Source organism: Orcinus orca, chromosome 3 (genome assembly GCF_937001465.1).
Source record: "Orcinus orca chromosome 3, mOrcOrc1.1, whole genome shotgun sequence".
Lineage (NCBI taxonomy): Eukaryota > Metazoa > Chordata > Mammalia > Artiodactyla > Delphinidae > Orcinus > Orcinus orca.
Window position 1 is genome coordinate 22,329,765 of NC_064561.1, and position 14,768 is coordinate 22,344,532.

A 14,768-nucleotide genomic window follows, 5' to 3' on the forward strand; every position below is an offset into this window, starting at 1 on the left:
GAAGGCCAATTTAAAATTTTCTGATCTTACCGTATTGAAATTCACGGCCCTAATGTTTTCCACATTGACTATATGAATGATGAAGTAAAGTCAATCATGTATTTCCTTTCCAACTGGTAAGAAAACAAAATTTTGAAAAGTGTTTGGACTACTGACTTCTGATTTCTTCTAAGGCAAGTGTATAGGTAATTTTTATTCCCTGATTAGGAGAAAAATGGTGGAAGAGGGCAGGGTTAAGAATTAAGATTTCAAGAGCGTGAGAGGTAGATGGCCAACCAGAGTTCCTAAGGTTCGGTGCCTGTAACTGTTGCCGCTGCTTAAGCCTGCCAAAGCAGTGGTACGGCTGCTGCCCTCGTATTTGCTACCTCTAGAAACATTCTTGCCAGTAGTGGCGGCAGCGGGACTCAATTACCCCCTTTTCTCACTCTCTCCAGAAGCTCCAGATGGCGTCTTCTGTGGGCAACGTGGCCGACAGCACAGAACCAACGAAACGTATGCTTTCCTTCCAAGGGTTAGCTGAGTTGGCACATCGAGAATATCAATCAGGTGATTTTGAGGCAGCTGAGAGGCACTGCATGCAGCTGTGGAGACAAGAGCCAGACAATACTGGAGTACTTTTATTACTTTCATCTCTACACTTCCAGTGTCGAAGGCTGGACAGATCTGCCCACTTTAGTACTCTGGCAATTAAACAGAACCCTCTTCTGGCAGAAGCCTATTCGAATTTGGGGAATGTGTACAAGGAAAGAGGGCAGTTGCAGGAAGCAATTGAGCATTACCGGCATGCATTGCATCTCAAACCAGATTTCATCGATGGTTATATTAACCTGGCAGCCGCTTTGGTAGCAGCAGGCGACATGGAAGGGGCAGTACAAGCTTACGTCTCTGCTCTTCAGTGCAATCCTGATTTGTACTGTGTTCGCAGTGCCCTGGGGAACCTGCTCAAGGCCCTGGGTCGCTTGGAAGGAGCCAAGGCATGTTATTTGAAAGCAATGGAGACGCAACCGAACTTTGCAGTAGCTTGGAGTAATCTTGGCTGTGTTTTCAATGCACAAGGGGAGATTTGGCTTGCAATTCATCACTTTGAAAAGGCTGTCACGCTTGACCCCAATTTTCTGGATGCTTATATCAATTTAGGAAATGTCTTGAAAGAGGCACGGATTTTTGACAGAGCTGTGGCAGCTTACCTTTGTGCCCTAAGCTTGAGCCCAAATCATGCAGTGGTACATGCCAACCTGGCTTGTGTATACTATGAGCAAGGCCTGATAGATCTGGCAATAGACACCTACAGGCGAGCTATTGAATTGCAACCACATTTCCCTGATGCTTACTGCTACCTAGCCAAGGCTCTGGAAGAGAAGGGCAGTGTTGCCGAAGCAGTAGAGTGTTATAATACAGCTCTGCGGCTGTGTCCCACCCATGCAGACTCTCTGAATGACCTAGCCAATATCAAAGGAGACCAGGGAAACTTTGAAGAGGCAGTTCGCTTGTATTGTAAAGCATTAGAAGTCTTCGCAGACTTTGCTGTTGCCCATTCAAATTTAGCAAGTGTATTGCAGCAGCAGGGAAAACTGCAGGAAGCTCTGATGCATTATAAGGAGGCTGTTCGAATCAGTCCTACCTTTGCTGATGCCTACTGTAACATGGGAGACATTCTAAAGGAGATGCAGGATGTTCAGGGAGGCTTGCAGTGTTATACTCGTGCCATTCAGATTAACCCTGCACTTGCGGATGCCCACAGCAATCTGGCTTCCATTCACAAGTATTCAGGGAATATTCCAGAAGCAATTGCTTCTTATCGCACTGCTCTGAAGCTTGAACCTGATTTTCCTGACGCTTATTGTGATTTGGCTCATTGCCTGCAGATTGTCTGTGATTGGACAGACTATGATGAGCGAATGAAGAAGTTGGTCAGCATTGTGGCTGACCAGCTGGAGAGGAATCGGTTGCCTTCTGTGCAGCCTCATCATAGTATGCTCTATCCTCTTTCTCATGGCTTCAGGAAGGCTATTGCTGAGAGCCATGGGAACCTCTGCTTGGATGAGATCGGTGTCCTTCATAAACCACCGTACGAACATCCAAAAGACTTGAAGCTCAGTGATGGTCGACTGCGTGTAGGATACATGAGTTCTGACTTTGGGAATCATCCTACTTCTCATCTTATGCAGTCTATTCCAGGCATGCACAATCCTGATAAATTTGAGGTATTCTGTTATGCCCTGAGCCCAGATGATGGCACAAACTTCCGAGCGAAGGTGATGGCAGAAGCCCATCATTTCATTGATCTTTCTCAGATTCCATGCAATGGGAAAGCAGCTGATCGCATCCATCAAGATGGTATACACATCCTTGTAAATATGAATGGTTATACCAGGGGTGCTCGAAATGAACTCTTTGCTCTCAGGCCAGCTCCTATTCAGGCAATGTGGCTGGGCTACCCTGGGACCAGTGGCGTGCTTTTCATGGATTATATCATCACTGATCAGGAAACTTCACCTGCTGAAGTTGCTGAGCAGTATTCTGAGAAACTGGCTTATATGCCCCATACTTTCTTTATTGGCGATCATGCTAATATGTTCCCTCACCTGAAGAAGAAGGCAGTCATCGATTTTCAGTCCAAAGGGCACATTTATGACAATCGGATTGTGCTGAATGGCATCGACCTCAAAGCATTTCTTGATAGTCTCCCAGATGTGCAGATTGTCAAGATGAAATGTCCTGATGGAGGAGACAACGCAGACAGCAGTAATACGGCTCTTAATATGCCTGTCATTCCTATGAATACTATTGCAGAGGCAGTTATTGAAATGATTAACAGAGGACAAATTCAGATAACAATTAATGGATTCAGTCTTAGCAATGGACTGGCAACTACCCAGATCAACATTAAGGCTGCCACTGGAGAGGAGGTTCCCCGTACCATTATTGTAACCACACGTTCTCAGTACGGGTTACCGGAAGATGCCATTGTGTACTGTAACTTCAATCAGTTATATAAAATTGACCCATCTACTTTGCAGATGTGGGCAAATATTCTGAAGCGTGTTCCCAATAGTGTACTGTGGCTGTTGCGTTTTCCAGCAGTAGGAGAACCTAATATTCAACAGTATGCACAAAATATGGGCCTTCCCCAGAACCGTATCATTTTTTCACCTGTTGCTCCTAAAAAGGAACATGTTCGGAGAGGGCAGCTGGCTGATGTCTGCTTGGACACTCCACTCTGTAATGGACACACCACAGGGATGGATGTCCTTTGGTCAGGGACACCCGTGGTGACTATGCCAGGAGAGACTCTTGCTTCCCGAGTTGCAGCTTCCCAGCTCACTTGTTTAGGCTGTCTTGAGCTTATTGCTCAAAATAGACAAGAATATGAAGACATAGCTGTGAAACTGGGAACTGATCTAGAATACCTGAAGAAACTTCGTGGCAAAGTCTGGAAGCAGAGAACATCTAGCCCTCTGTTCAACACCAAACAATACACGATGGACCTAGAGCGGCTCTATCTACAGATGTGGGAGCATTACGCAGCTGGCAACAAACCTGATCACATGATTAAGCCTGTTGAAGTCACTGAGTCGGCCTAAATAATGACTGTGTGCACAGGAGAATTACCCTGTACCTGAGCCTCAACCTTCTGGGGGAAAGGGAACTACTTTTTCCTTATCTGTACAATACCATGCTGCAGATGGGTGACAGACAATGATAAGAAATAGCACAGCCAGACTTGCTTCCTACATGATCATGATCATGATCATGATAGGGAGAGACACAAGAGATGGGAAACTGCTGTTCCACAAGGAGTCTCCATAGAATTTTGCAGCAGCCAGGTGTCTGGAAGGTCTGGAAGGTAAGTGTGGAAGGTCTGATCTCCCTTGGTCTTCCATGGGATGGATGGTTAGTGTGGAAGGGAGATAGAGATTGCCCAGCCGTTTTGTGATTATCATGGATTGATTGAGTCTTCTGAATTAATATTTTTCTTTATATTTTGGGTATTGGAGCTTTTAAAAATGTTTGGTTTCAGGTATTTTTATTCATGTGAAGTGTGTATGATTCTCTTGAGATAAGCTTTTAAGCTAAAATATTCCTTGTTTTAGTTTCTGAACTCTACAGATAAATGGGGACTTTGCTAGTGTAGTCTTTTTATAGGTTTTGTAAACCACTTGAGCTTATATCAGTCATTTTAGTGTCTGACATAATGTTCGGAACTATCAGTGCTTTGTTGGTTTATAGATGATGGCTTAAATTCTTTTCCTGGTCCGTTTCGTTCTTCCCTTCCCCCCACTTTAAAAATTCTCCTGTAACTTGGCTAACAAAAAAACAAGTCTGATTCAAAACCTCCCAGAGTGTTTCTCTTAACCGCATCATCTGGTGCCAAATGAAGATTCTTAGGAGTGATTATTAATTCTGAAGGGCACAGTTGTGGTACTGTCACTGATGATAATAATAATGGATTTTTGGCCTAGAGTTTTGACCTATTTCACCAGTGTTTTACCGTTGACTGCCCCTCTATGCTGCTTCCAAAAGTGATAGTGTGTGTTAAGATTTTTACTTTCATTTCTAATGTTTGTTTGTTTGTTTTAGTGAGTCCTGTTCTTCCTTTTTCTTTCAGCAGAAATGAAATCCCAGGTAAGTATAAGTATTCAAATATTTGATCAGTAAGTCACAGTTATCTCCAGTACATTAAATAACTTTCATCAAAAAACATGTTATAGGTAAAAAGCTCTGAAGGACCAGCTATGTATATGATAATTATGTTTCAGACCTTCTAGGGTATTATATGTAATAACTTGTCTTCTGGACGTGGTCTTGAAGTCTTTATGGATTCAGTCTCAGTAGTAGCGAACTGCACTGCTACTTGGTTTGGAGTACAAATTAGACTTTAGCCCTCCTGGAGGTTGAGTTTTTGGTATTGAAAACCATAGGAATGAAATTATTGTATTTCAACAAAGGATCGAGGGCTTGAGGCTTAAACAAGGCAACATACGTGTGGGAAGCAGTCAGCCTTGAGGGCAGGTAAGGACATGCCAGGCATGCGGCCGCTGCTCGAAGGGACTGTCCCTACTTGTTCCCCTCCTTGTTCCATTCCATGGGAGATAAATCACCAGGGCCCAGAGATCAGAAAGAATGTAAAATGAGACAAGCAAAGCTGTCTCCCCCCTGCACATGCAGGTTATTTTTGATGCTTCTGGGTTTATGGGTTTCCTCCCAGGGAAGTTTATCTTGAGCCGAGACAGTCTGTAGATAATGTAAACCACCATCTGGCAACCTTCCGATTTCTAGTCTAGATAATCTGCAACTGTAGCATAATACAATGTGCCTTGCAACCATCAGTTGTCTTGGTCCTTCTGACCCCACCCGTCGGTGCTACTTCAGTTCCTTACCCCTTCCCTTCTGACCCTGGGCGGTGAGATCCTCTTTCTCCGGCTGGTCCGCGGCAAGTGGCACTCGAACAGGGACCTGAAGCGTGAAGGCAATTAAAAGAAAAAGAAAGTGCAGGTAAGAGAACCCTTATGCAAAATATGTGTGGCCACCAGTAAAAGTGAAACGAATAGAGGCATAAGGCAATAGTCAGAAGTAAAATAAGATGGGGCAAAAGGGCTCAAAGATGTATGAATTATTTGCTCAGGTTTTACTTTTGATGCTTAAAGCTCGGGGTAATAAAGTTTCTGAACTTTATTGTTGACTGAATTTTTACAGCATATCCATGGTGTATCTCCCTGGTTTCCTGATGGTGGCTCTGGTGACATAGAAATCTGGCAGAAAGTTGGAGAAGATTTAAAAAATTATTACGAGTCTCGAGGGCCTACTCATACTCCTGTTGTTACATATAGTTTGTGGAATGTGATAAAAATATGTTTAGATTCTTCTCATGATAGTGTTGATTTGAATGTAAAGTCAGAAAAACATAAGCCTCTGACAGAAGGAGAGACTGTATTAACTACTGTGTCGCCACTTCCTAAACCGAAAGAGCTAATTAATTTCAATAGTTTAGATGAAGAGGAACATTTTGACTTAACAGATGAGGCTTGTAAACATAAAAGGAGAACTATCCTGAGGATGGTTTTCTAATGGCTGTGATAGATAAGTCAGTGAAAAAGCTGCAGGTTAATAAGGACTGTCTTCCTCAAAAATCTACGTCTGTAAAAATGCTGAGTCCCTTGCAGCGCGCTGTACAAGGAGCAATAAAACGAGGAGAAGATCCTATTTTCTGTTGTCCCGTCATAGAAAGACCTGGTCCTAATAATCCTCAACAAGCTACTAGGGAGCATCAGCCTCTCCCTTTGAAAGTTTTGAAAGATTGAAAATCTGCCTGTGCTCAATATGGGCCCACTGCTCCCTTTACTGCTGCTATGGTTGACAGGAGAAGCTCTTCCCCCCGCTGATTGGAAGTCTATTGCACGAGCTTGTTTAAATGGTGGAGATTATTTAATATGGAAGTTTGATTTTTATGAACGGGCTGCTGAACAAGCAGAAAAGAATGCTGCCCATAATATTCCAGTTGATTATCATATGCTGATTGGGGAAGGACAATATCTTTCTTTACAAGATCAATTAACTTATCCCTTTGTTGCTTATCCTCAAATAAATCATTTGGCATTACAAGCCTGGAGGAAATGTCCTTCTACACACAAAACTGAAGATCTTTCAAAACTTAGACAGGGACCTGATGAACCATACGCTGATTTTGTAGATAGGTTGTCACAGGCGGTGGGGAGACTCATTGTGGACGGACTCACTGGTACAATTGTAGTTAAGCAACTTGCTTTTGAAAATGCTAATAATGAGTGTCAGGCTGCGATTCGACCTTGGAGAAAACGGGGAACATTGGAGGCTTATATTCGCCTTTGTGCAGGCATTGGGCCTACTTATATACAGGGTGCTGCTGTGGCTGCAGCATTAACTAAAGTGGGGTTTAAAAACAATCAAAAGAAAACAAAGACTTGTTTTAAATGCGGAAAGGGCAGGTCCTTTTGCTAGAGAATGTAGATCTTTTAATTCTAACCCTAGTCCTTCCTTCCCTACTCAGAAACCTCCAGATGGTCAGAAAATCCCTGGTTTATGCCCTACATGCAATAGGGGAAAACATTGGGCACAAGATTGTTGCTCAGTGGCCCACAAGGATGGGCCACCACTGTCGGGGAACTCCTCCCGGGGCCTTCCCCGGCCCCAACAAATAATAAGGGCAATGTCTGTGTATCCTCCTCAAATTATCAATCAGACATTAACCAAAAACAAAAACATACAATATCCTCGCTCTCCAGAGCAACACCAGGAAGCGCAGGACTGGAGCTCAGTACCTCCGCCCGATATGTATTAACTCCTGAAATGGGTCCTCAGGCCCTCTCTACGGGCATCTGTGGACCTTTACCCAAGGGTTTGATGGGACTATTATTGGGAAGAAGTAGTGTCGCCGTGAAAGGTTTAACTGTTATGCCAGGAGTCATAGATTCTGACTACGAAGGAGAAATAAAAGTCATGGCACAAACTATTAAAAATATAATAACTATTTCTCCTGGTGATAAAATTGCACAATTGCTACTTTTGCCCTTTGTACCTCATGGACAAATTTTACAACATCAAAAGAGAGAAACAAAGGCTTTTGGATCGTCTAATGCTGCCTACTGGATTCAGAAGATAGGGAAAGAACGTCCAGAAATGAAATGAACCATTAATGGAAAGGTTTTTTCAGGTTTGTTAGACACTGGAGCTGATGTCTCTGTTATGACGCAGGTACACTGGCCTAAACGTTGGCCCATTAGTCCTACTATTACAGAACTTCACGGAATAGGACAAAGTTCTTCTCCTATGCAAAGTAGTCAGTTTTTTTTTATGGCAAGATAGTGAGGGCCATTCAGGATATTTCCAGCCTCATGTTTTGCCTGGGCTGCCTTTAAACCTCTGGGGCCGAGATACATTAAAAGAAATGGGAGTATTACTTTATAGTCCAAACTCTCAAGTCTCTAATATGATGTTGGATCAAGGATTTCTTCCCACAAAAGGTCTGGGAACAAATCAACAAGGAACTGTCAGTCCTATTGATGTGAAAATAAAAAATGATAGACAAGGTTTGGGTTTTTCTTAGGCGCCTTGGATTCTCCACTCACTGCTGATCCAATTACTTGGCTGACTGATGACCCTGTATGGGTGGACCAATGGCCCCTCACAAAGGAGAAATGAGAAGCTGCAGAACAATTAGTACTGGAACAATTAGGGCATTTAGAAATTTCCAGTAGTCCTTGGAATACTCCTATTTTTATTATCAAGAAAAAATCTGGAAAATATAGGTTATTACAGGATCTAAGAGCTGTTAATAAAACTATGCTAATAATGGGAGCTCTTCAACCAGGCCTACCCTCTCCAACAGCCATACCACACAGTAATCATCTTTTAGTTATAGATTTAAAAGATTGTTTTTTCACTATTCCTTTGTTTCCTGAAGATAGAAAACATTTTGCTTTTAGCTTGCCTTCCTTAAATTTTAAGGAACCCATGAGGAGATTTCAATGGAAAGTATTGCCTCAGGGCATGGCAAATAGTCCTACATTATGCCAAAAATATGTGGCTCAGGCCTTGACTCCTGTGAGAAAAAGGTTTCCATCGTTATATCTCATACATTATATGGATGATATACTTTTAGCCACTGATAATATTTCTTTATTAGAGACTGCTTTTCAATTTTTACAACAGTCCTTACAATCATTTGGCTTGGTCATTGCCTCAAAAAAAATTCAAAGACAATCTCCATTTTTTATATTTGGGAAAATATATTGATAACACTACTATTAGGCCTCAAAAACTGCAAATTCGAGTTGATAATTTAAAAACATGAAATGCTTTTCAAAAATTACTTGGAGATATTAATTGGCTAAGGCCTTCCTTAAAACTTACTACTGCTCAATTACAGCCTTTGTTTGATATTCTTAAAGGTGATTCAGATCCTTCTTCTTCACGCTCTATGACTCCAGAAGGATTTCAAGCTTTACAAATAGTCAGTAGATCTATCAGTTCTACACAATTAACTAGAATTCATACTCACCTTCCAATTTTCTTAATAATTTGTCCAACTCCTCATGTGACTACTGCCGTCTTATGGCAAACTGTTGGAATTATTGAATAGATTCATATGAAAACTACACCCTCTAAAGTTATTAACCCTTATTATGAACTTATTAGTAATTTAATAATGCAAGGTAGAACTAGATGCTTACAACCTATAAGTATAGAACCTTCTCAAATTATTATCCCTTATTCAGTTAGTCAACAAAATTGGCTTTTTCAACATAGTAATGAATGGGGTCTTGCTCTTGCAGGATTTTCAGGTACCTTGGAACGCCATTACCCTGCTGATAAATTGATCCAATTCAGCAAACTTAACTCATATCTTTCCTTCTATAATTAGGCAACAGCCTGTTCCTCATGTACCTTTGGTTTTTACGGACGGTTCTTCTTCAGGAGTGGCTACTGTAATCATTGACCACAGAACAGACCTCGTTAAAGAAACTTCCTTGACTTCAGCTCAACGTGTTGAACTGTATGCTGTCATTATGTCTTTTAAACATTTGCCTTCTATATCTTTTAATTTGTTTTCTGATAGTAAATATCTTATTAGCTTGTGATTTCTTCTGGAGACTGCGACCATAGGACATACTAATGACCCTGAATTATCATCCTCTTTTTGTTTGCTTCAACAGCTTATTCGTTCCCATGATGGTCCTGTTGCAGGTCTGTATATCCGTGCTCATTCTAACTTGCCTGGTCCATTGACTAAACTTAATGCGACTGCAGATGTTTTAACTCGATCTAAACGTGATCTTTATCCTGTACATTTTCCTCCCAAGAATAGAGTTGAAGTTACTCCTCCTCCTCAATCTCTTTTCCCTAAAGCAGGACAGGTCCCAATTTACCGTACTCCTCCTTTCCGTTCGTCATGCTGTCAAGAATGGCTAATGTACTGCATTCATTATCTTCATACTCTTGATACTCATGGTCCATGTCCTGGACACCCTCATATTATGGTAAGTTATGATCAAACTGCTTCACAAGCAGCACAGCCGTTGCACGCTTTACACCGTCAGTCGGCGGCTACATTACACACACAATTTTCCCTTACTGGTGAAGCCGCCCCACAAATTGTTAAGCAATGCCCACAATGCTTACCTCACCTTCCTGTTCCACATTATGTTGTTAATCCTCGTGGATTATTACCTAGACATGTATGGCAAATGGATGTTACTCGTATCCCGTCTTTTGGGAAATTACAGTTTGTTCATGTCACTATCGATACTTACTCTGGTTTCCTCTGTGCTACAGCACAGACCGGAGAAGCTACTAAACATGTTATCACTCATTTATTACACTGTTTTGCTTTCATGAACCTTCCCAAAATTATTAAAACAGATAATGGGCCCGCTGCTTTTGCAACATTTTGTAATTCATTACAAAATTACCCATATTACAGGCATTCCATATAACCCTCAAGGACAGCGTATTATAGAACGTGCAAATAGATCTTTAAAGCTAACTATTGAAAAAATAAAAAGGGGGGAATTGTATAGAACAACGCCACATAACCTTATAAATCATGCTCTGTTTATTTTAAATGTTCTCACTGTTGACAAATTTGGCTGCTCTGCAGGGGGAAGGTTGGTGGCTGAGCCAAGATTGGCCTCTCAATCTCCGGAGGTCCTCTGGAAAGATCCGTTAACCAGCACTTGGCGTGGTCCTGATCCTGTGTTGATTTGGGGACGTGGTCACGTGTGTATCTTTCCCAGATCAGTGCCTGGACCTTGCTGGCTTCCTGAGCGCTTAGTCAAGCAAATAGATGGCTCGCCACAGCTCACCTAGTTCAGAAGATGAAGAAGCTCTGCACCTCTCCTGAAAATTTGACAGTGTTGATTCAGAAAAAGAAGAAGAAGAGGAGAGCACTTGCCAGGACGACTCAAAGGAGTGATGTTCCAACTTGGGGACAAATTAAACAACTGGTTTCATGAGCTCAAGAGTCAGTGAAACAACAGAATAATCCTGTTACACCTGTAACTTTATTTTTGGTTATGTTGGCAACCATTTCATGTGTTCCCTCTGTTAATGCAGCAACTTACTGGGCCTATGTACCTGATCCTCCACTATTACAACCCATATCTTGGTCTGAAGCAGAGTTTCCTGTATTTTACAATGATAACTGTTTATGGGCCTCTTATTGGGAATATAAAAGAAATCAATATGTCTGTAAATTATACTAACTGGTTTAGTACCCATCCTGTCTGTCTTAGCCCATTGAATCTGGAAACTGGATGTGTAAAGGCTATTAGTTATGAGCATACAGATGTTTATGAGGGAACGGATCAATCAATTAGTTTGTCAGGCTCTCCAGGCATCCTTCGTTTTACAGGAACCAACATTACTCTTACATGCCCGGCTACCAGCCGACGAGAGGATCTTAAGGATACCATCATTTGGTATAAAATGGGCAAGCTATTAATATTAGAGGTCAAATCTCATACGCCTCACCACTTAGGGATTCCGCTATTACTATAGCCAAGATTACAGGTGAAGATTCAGGAAATTATTTCTGTATGAAGCGTTTACTTGGAGGACAAGGGATACTTATAGCTGGACGTAAGGTTACTATGCTTAACAGAAAATCAAAAAATCAATTGCCTCCCCTTACGACCGTTAACTTTCCTGGATCCAATTTTGAACATTGCAATGCATCTTGGAATAATAACCAAATATGGTGTACTATAGATTATACCAAGGTGTCAATTCTTATCTCTTCTTTTCCCATCATAGATAGGTTTATCACATTTCAAAAAAACTGGGATATATGGAAACTAGCTCTAACTTATTCCAATACACCTGTTATAACTTGTGTTGCTCCTCCATATACACGTTTGTGTGGTTCTATTAACATTGGTAATTCTTCCAAAGGAGGATATAATATTAGCTGTGATAATTGTATTTTTAGCAGTTGTATGTTCCCTTCTGCAGGAACGCAATCTGCGCTTATACTAAAGCAACCCATGTATGTTATGGTGCCTGTACATCTGAGAGAACCTTGGTATGAAGATACTGGAGTACAGGCATGGGTGGAACTCTCTAAAGCCTTGCAGAGAAGGAGACGCTTTCTTGGGTGGCTAATAGTAAGTTTACCTGCCTCGGCTGCTCTGTCTGCTACCGTGGCCACTGCCGGTCTTGCTCTTTCACAGAGTATTCATCATGCTCACTTTGCTAATCAGTTATCTCAACATACCAGTCTTGCTTTATCTTTACAAAGTCACATATATTTACGGATTAATAACAAGTTAGATGAATTTAAAAACGCAATTTTGGGGATTGGAGATCAGATGGCAGCATTAAAATTGAGGATGCGTTTAGCTTGTCATGCAAAGTATACATGGATGTGTGTTACTCCTTAAAAGTACAGTGACTGTATTTGGGAATGGGAAAAAGTAAAAATGCATCTGCTGAGTGTTTGGTCAGATAATAATATTAGTCTTGATCTTAAGAAATTAAATGCTGAAATTCAGGATATACAAAATACACATCTTGATGATGTTTCGCCAGAAGATGTAATTCAAACTTTACTGGATCATTTAAAGTGGTTAAACCCTCAGTCTTGGATTACTGGAAGGTTGTCAGGATTTATTACCCTGGCCATAATTTGCCTATTATTGATAATAATCTTCTCATGTCTGTTTCGTATCCTCATGCAACAGTACACTACTCTCGGCACTAAACTTCATGGAATTATTTTGCAGCAAAAGTTAAAAAATAAAAAAGACCTGTGGGAAGCAGTCAGCCTTGAGAGCAGGTAAGGACATGCCAGGCATGCCGCCGCTGCTCGAAGGGACTGTCCCTACTTGTTCCCCTCCTTGTTCCATTCCATGGGAGACAAATCACCAGGGCCCAGAGATCAGAAAGAATGTAAAATGAGACAAGCAAAGCTGTCTTCCCCCTGCACATGCAGGTTATTTTTGATGCTTCTGGGTTTATGGGTTTCCTCCCAGGGAAGTTAACCTTGAGCCGAGACAGTCTGTAGGTAATGTAAACCACCATCTGGCAACCTTCCTTTTTCTAGTCTAGATAATCTGCAACTGTAGCGCAATAAAATTTGCCTTGCAACCATCAATTGTCTTGGTCCTTCTGACCCCATTCGTCGGTGCTACTTCAGTTCCTTACCCCTTCCCTTCTGACCCTGGGCGGTGAAATCCTCTTTCTCCGGCTGGTCCGCGGCACACATGAATATATGTTTTTGTCTTGCTGTACTGCACCTGTGCTGTCTAGTAACAGATATTTTGTCTGCTAGTAGTGTTCTAGATTATGTCTTTCCAAAGCGCTGAGGCAGTGCACCTATTCTGTAGTTGCAGCTGATGCCTGAATGTAGCCTAGCTGACAAATTATTGATTAATAAGAACTTGAATTTCTCAAAGATTTGTACTGTTAACGAAAATCTGAGCAAGGAGTCTCAAATGTAATTCTTAGCCAGAATTACATGTTAATGAACCATTTAACAGTGTGAATCAAGGAACATCAGTGTAAGGATTTCTTTTAATTTAGTTTTTACCTGCTTGAAATATCAGTTAAAGTTTGCCAGCTTGGTTGCAGATGAACGGACGTTGGAAGTTCACCAAACTACTTAATGTGGGATAGGATAATAGACTTCCAGCGCCCTCAAGGCTGTGACCTTGCAGCCATTTTACATAGCACATCCTCCTCCTATAGGGATGAACCTTTCCCTGGCCCGAAAAGTAGCAGCTCTGTTGAAGCTTTGCTTATTGTAACAGGATTTTGTTTCCAGGTTACATGTCTGTGGAAGACTTAATTCTGAATAGAGATATAGATATTACTGGAAACTAATTGTTTTTTCTATTATACTCTGATTTATCAAAAAAGTAAAACATTTAAACTGTGCTACAGAAATTCAGAAGTTGTCTTGCAATCTTTAAACAATAAATGAATGAGTTGCCCTTAAAAAAAAAAAAAGGATTAAGCAGTTAAGCTGTTGGTCCCACATCAGACAAATTTTCCTATACCTTCTGTCAATATTGTTAACAGAGACTGTTATTTTATTAATCCTTATGATCCCGTGATTCTTTCTTTCATGTTTCAGGGCACAGCAGGTGAGAGAGTGGATTTGTTAAGCTGGGTGGGTTTATCCTTCTTTTATGCGTTCATTCAATTTTATGTTCATTTACTTATTGTACACACATGGCAATAGAAGCTGCTAAAGCAATCATTGCTATTCTGCAAAACAACAAGGCACAGAAGCAGATGTCTTATTTCTGAGATTTCTCCCCCCAGGATTATTATGATTAAAGATCCTTTCCCCCCACTCCCTGGAGAGGACAAGGGGCTGCTCGCTGGAGGTTTTTTAATGACTTGGGGAAAGGCTCAAATATCCCCCCATTATGGTAATCCACCCCAGGGGCAAACCACACAAGAATATTATGAATTTATTTTATTGTTCTATCCTTGCAAAGGTAATACTCAGCTCATTAGAATATGAAAACTATACTGTCAAATTTCAGAATTACATGGATGAAGAAAATCACCAGTGGCATCATATCACGTGTGTTATAGCTGTATTTACTATATTGACTATATTAACTATGTTGTGTTAACAATATATTGTATAACTATATATTGAAAAGGCAAAATGCTGTAACTTATTTCAGAAAAAGTAATTATGTTGGCAAACCCCAAATTGTGCACTGTAGACAGGTCCTAGGAAAAGAAGATTTAATTCATAGTGGACAAGAGGTTAGCTT

General features: G+C 41.1%; 3 protein-coding genes across 7 annotated transcripts in view; 1 reads left to right on the top strand and 2 right to left on the bottom strand.

Moving 5' to 3' along the window:
* Positions 1 to 14,768, bottom strand: part of LOC125963841 (UDP-N-acetylglucosamine--peptide N-acetylglucosaminyltransferase 110 kDa subunit-like) — a 673,346-nt gene that overhangs the window by 140,653 nt on the left and 517,925 nt on the right. The window lies entirely within an intron of this gene.
* Positions 1 to 14,768, bottom strand: part of LOC125963856 (metabotropic glutamate receptor 7-like) — a 205,624-nt gene that overhangs the window by 65,483 nt on the left and 125,373 nt on the right. The gene's annotated exons all lie outside the window — the stretch shown is intronic.
* On the top strand, positions 332 to 13,129 carry LOC125963834 (UDP-N-acetylglucosamine--peptide N-acetylglucosaminyltransferase 110 kDa subunit-like). Of its 4 annotated transcripts, XM_049707395.1 has the most exons (5): positions 332 to 3,847; positions 5,332 to 5,496; positions 9,312 to 9,532; positions 9,693 to 10,016; positions 10,637 to 11,779. In XM_049707395.1, exon 1 carries the CDS (start codon positions 444 to 446, stop codon positions 3,582 to 3,584), a length of 3,141 nt encoding a protein of 1,046 aa, XP_049563352.1. In that variant the 5' UTR covers positions 332 to 443; the 3' UTR covers positions 3,585 to 3,847; positions 5,332 to 5,496; positions 9,312 to 9,532; positions 9,693 to 10,016; positions 10,637 to 11,779. The 4 variants fall into 4 exon arrangements, with proteins under 4 accessions (XP_049563352.1, XP_049563349.1, XP_049563350.1 ...); XM_049707392.1 differs by lacking the exons at positions 5,332 to 5,496; positions 9,312 to 9,532; positions 9,693 to 10,016; positions 10,637 to 11,779 and adding exons at positions 4,582 to 5,169; positions 12,968 to 13,129; XM_049707393.1 differs by lacking the exons at positions 9,312 to 9,532; positions 10,637 to 11,779 and having other exon boundaries at positions 9,693 to 10,405.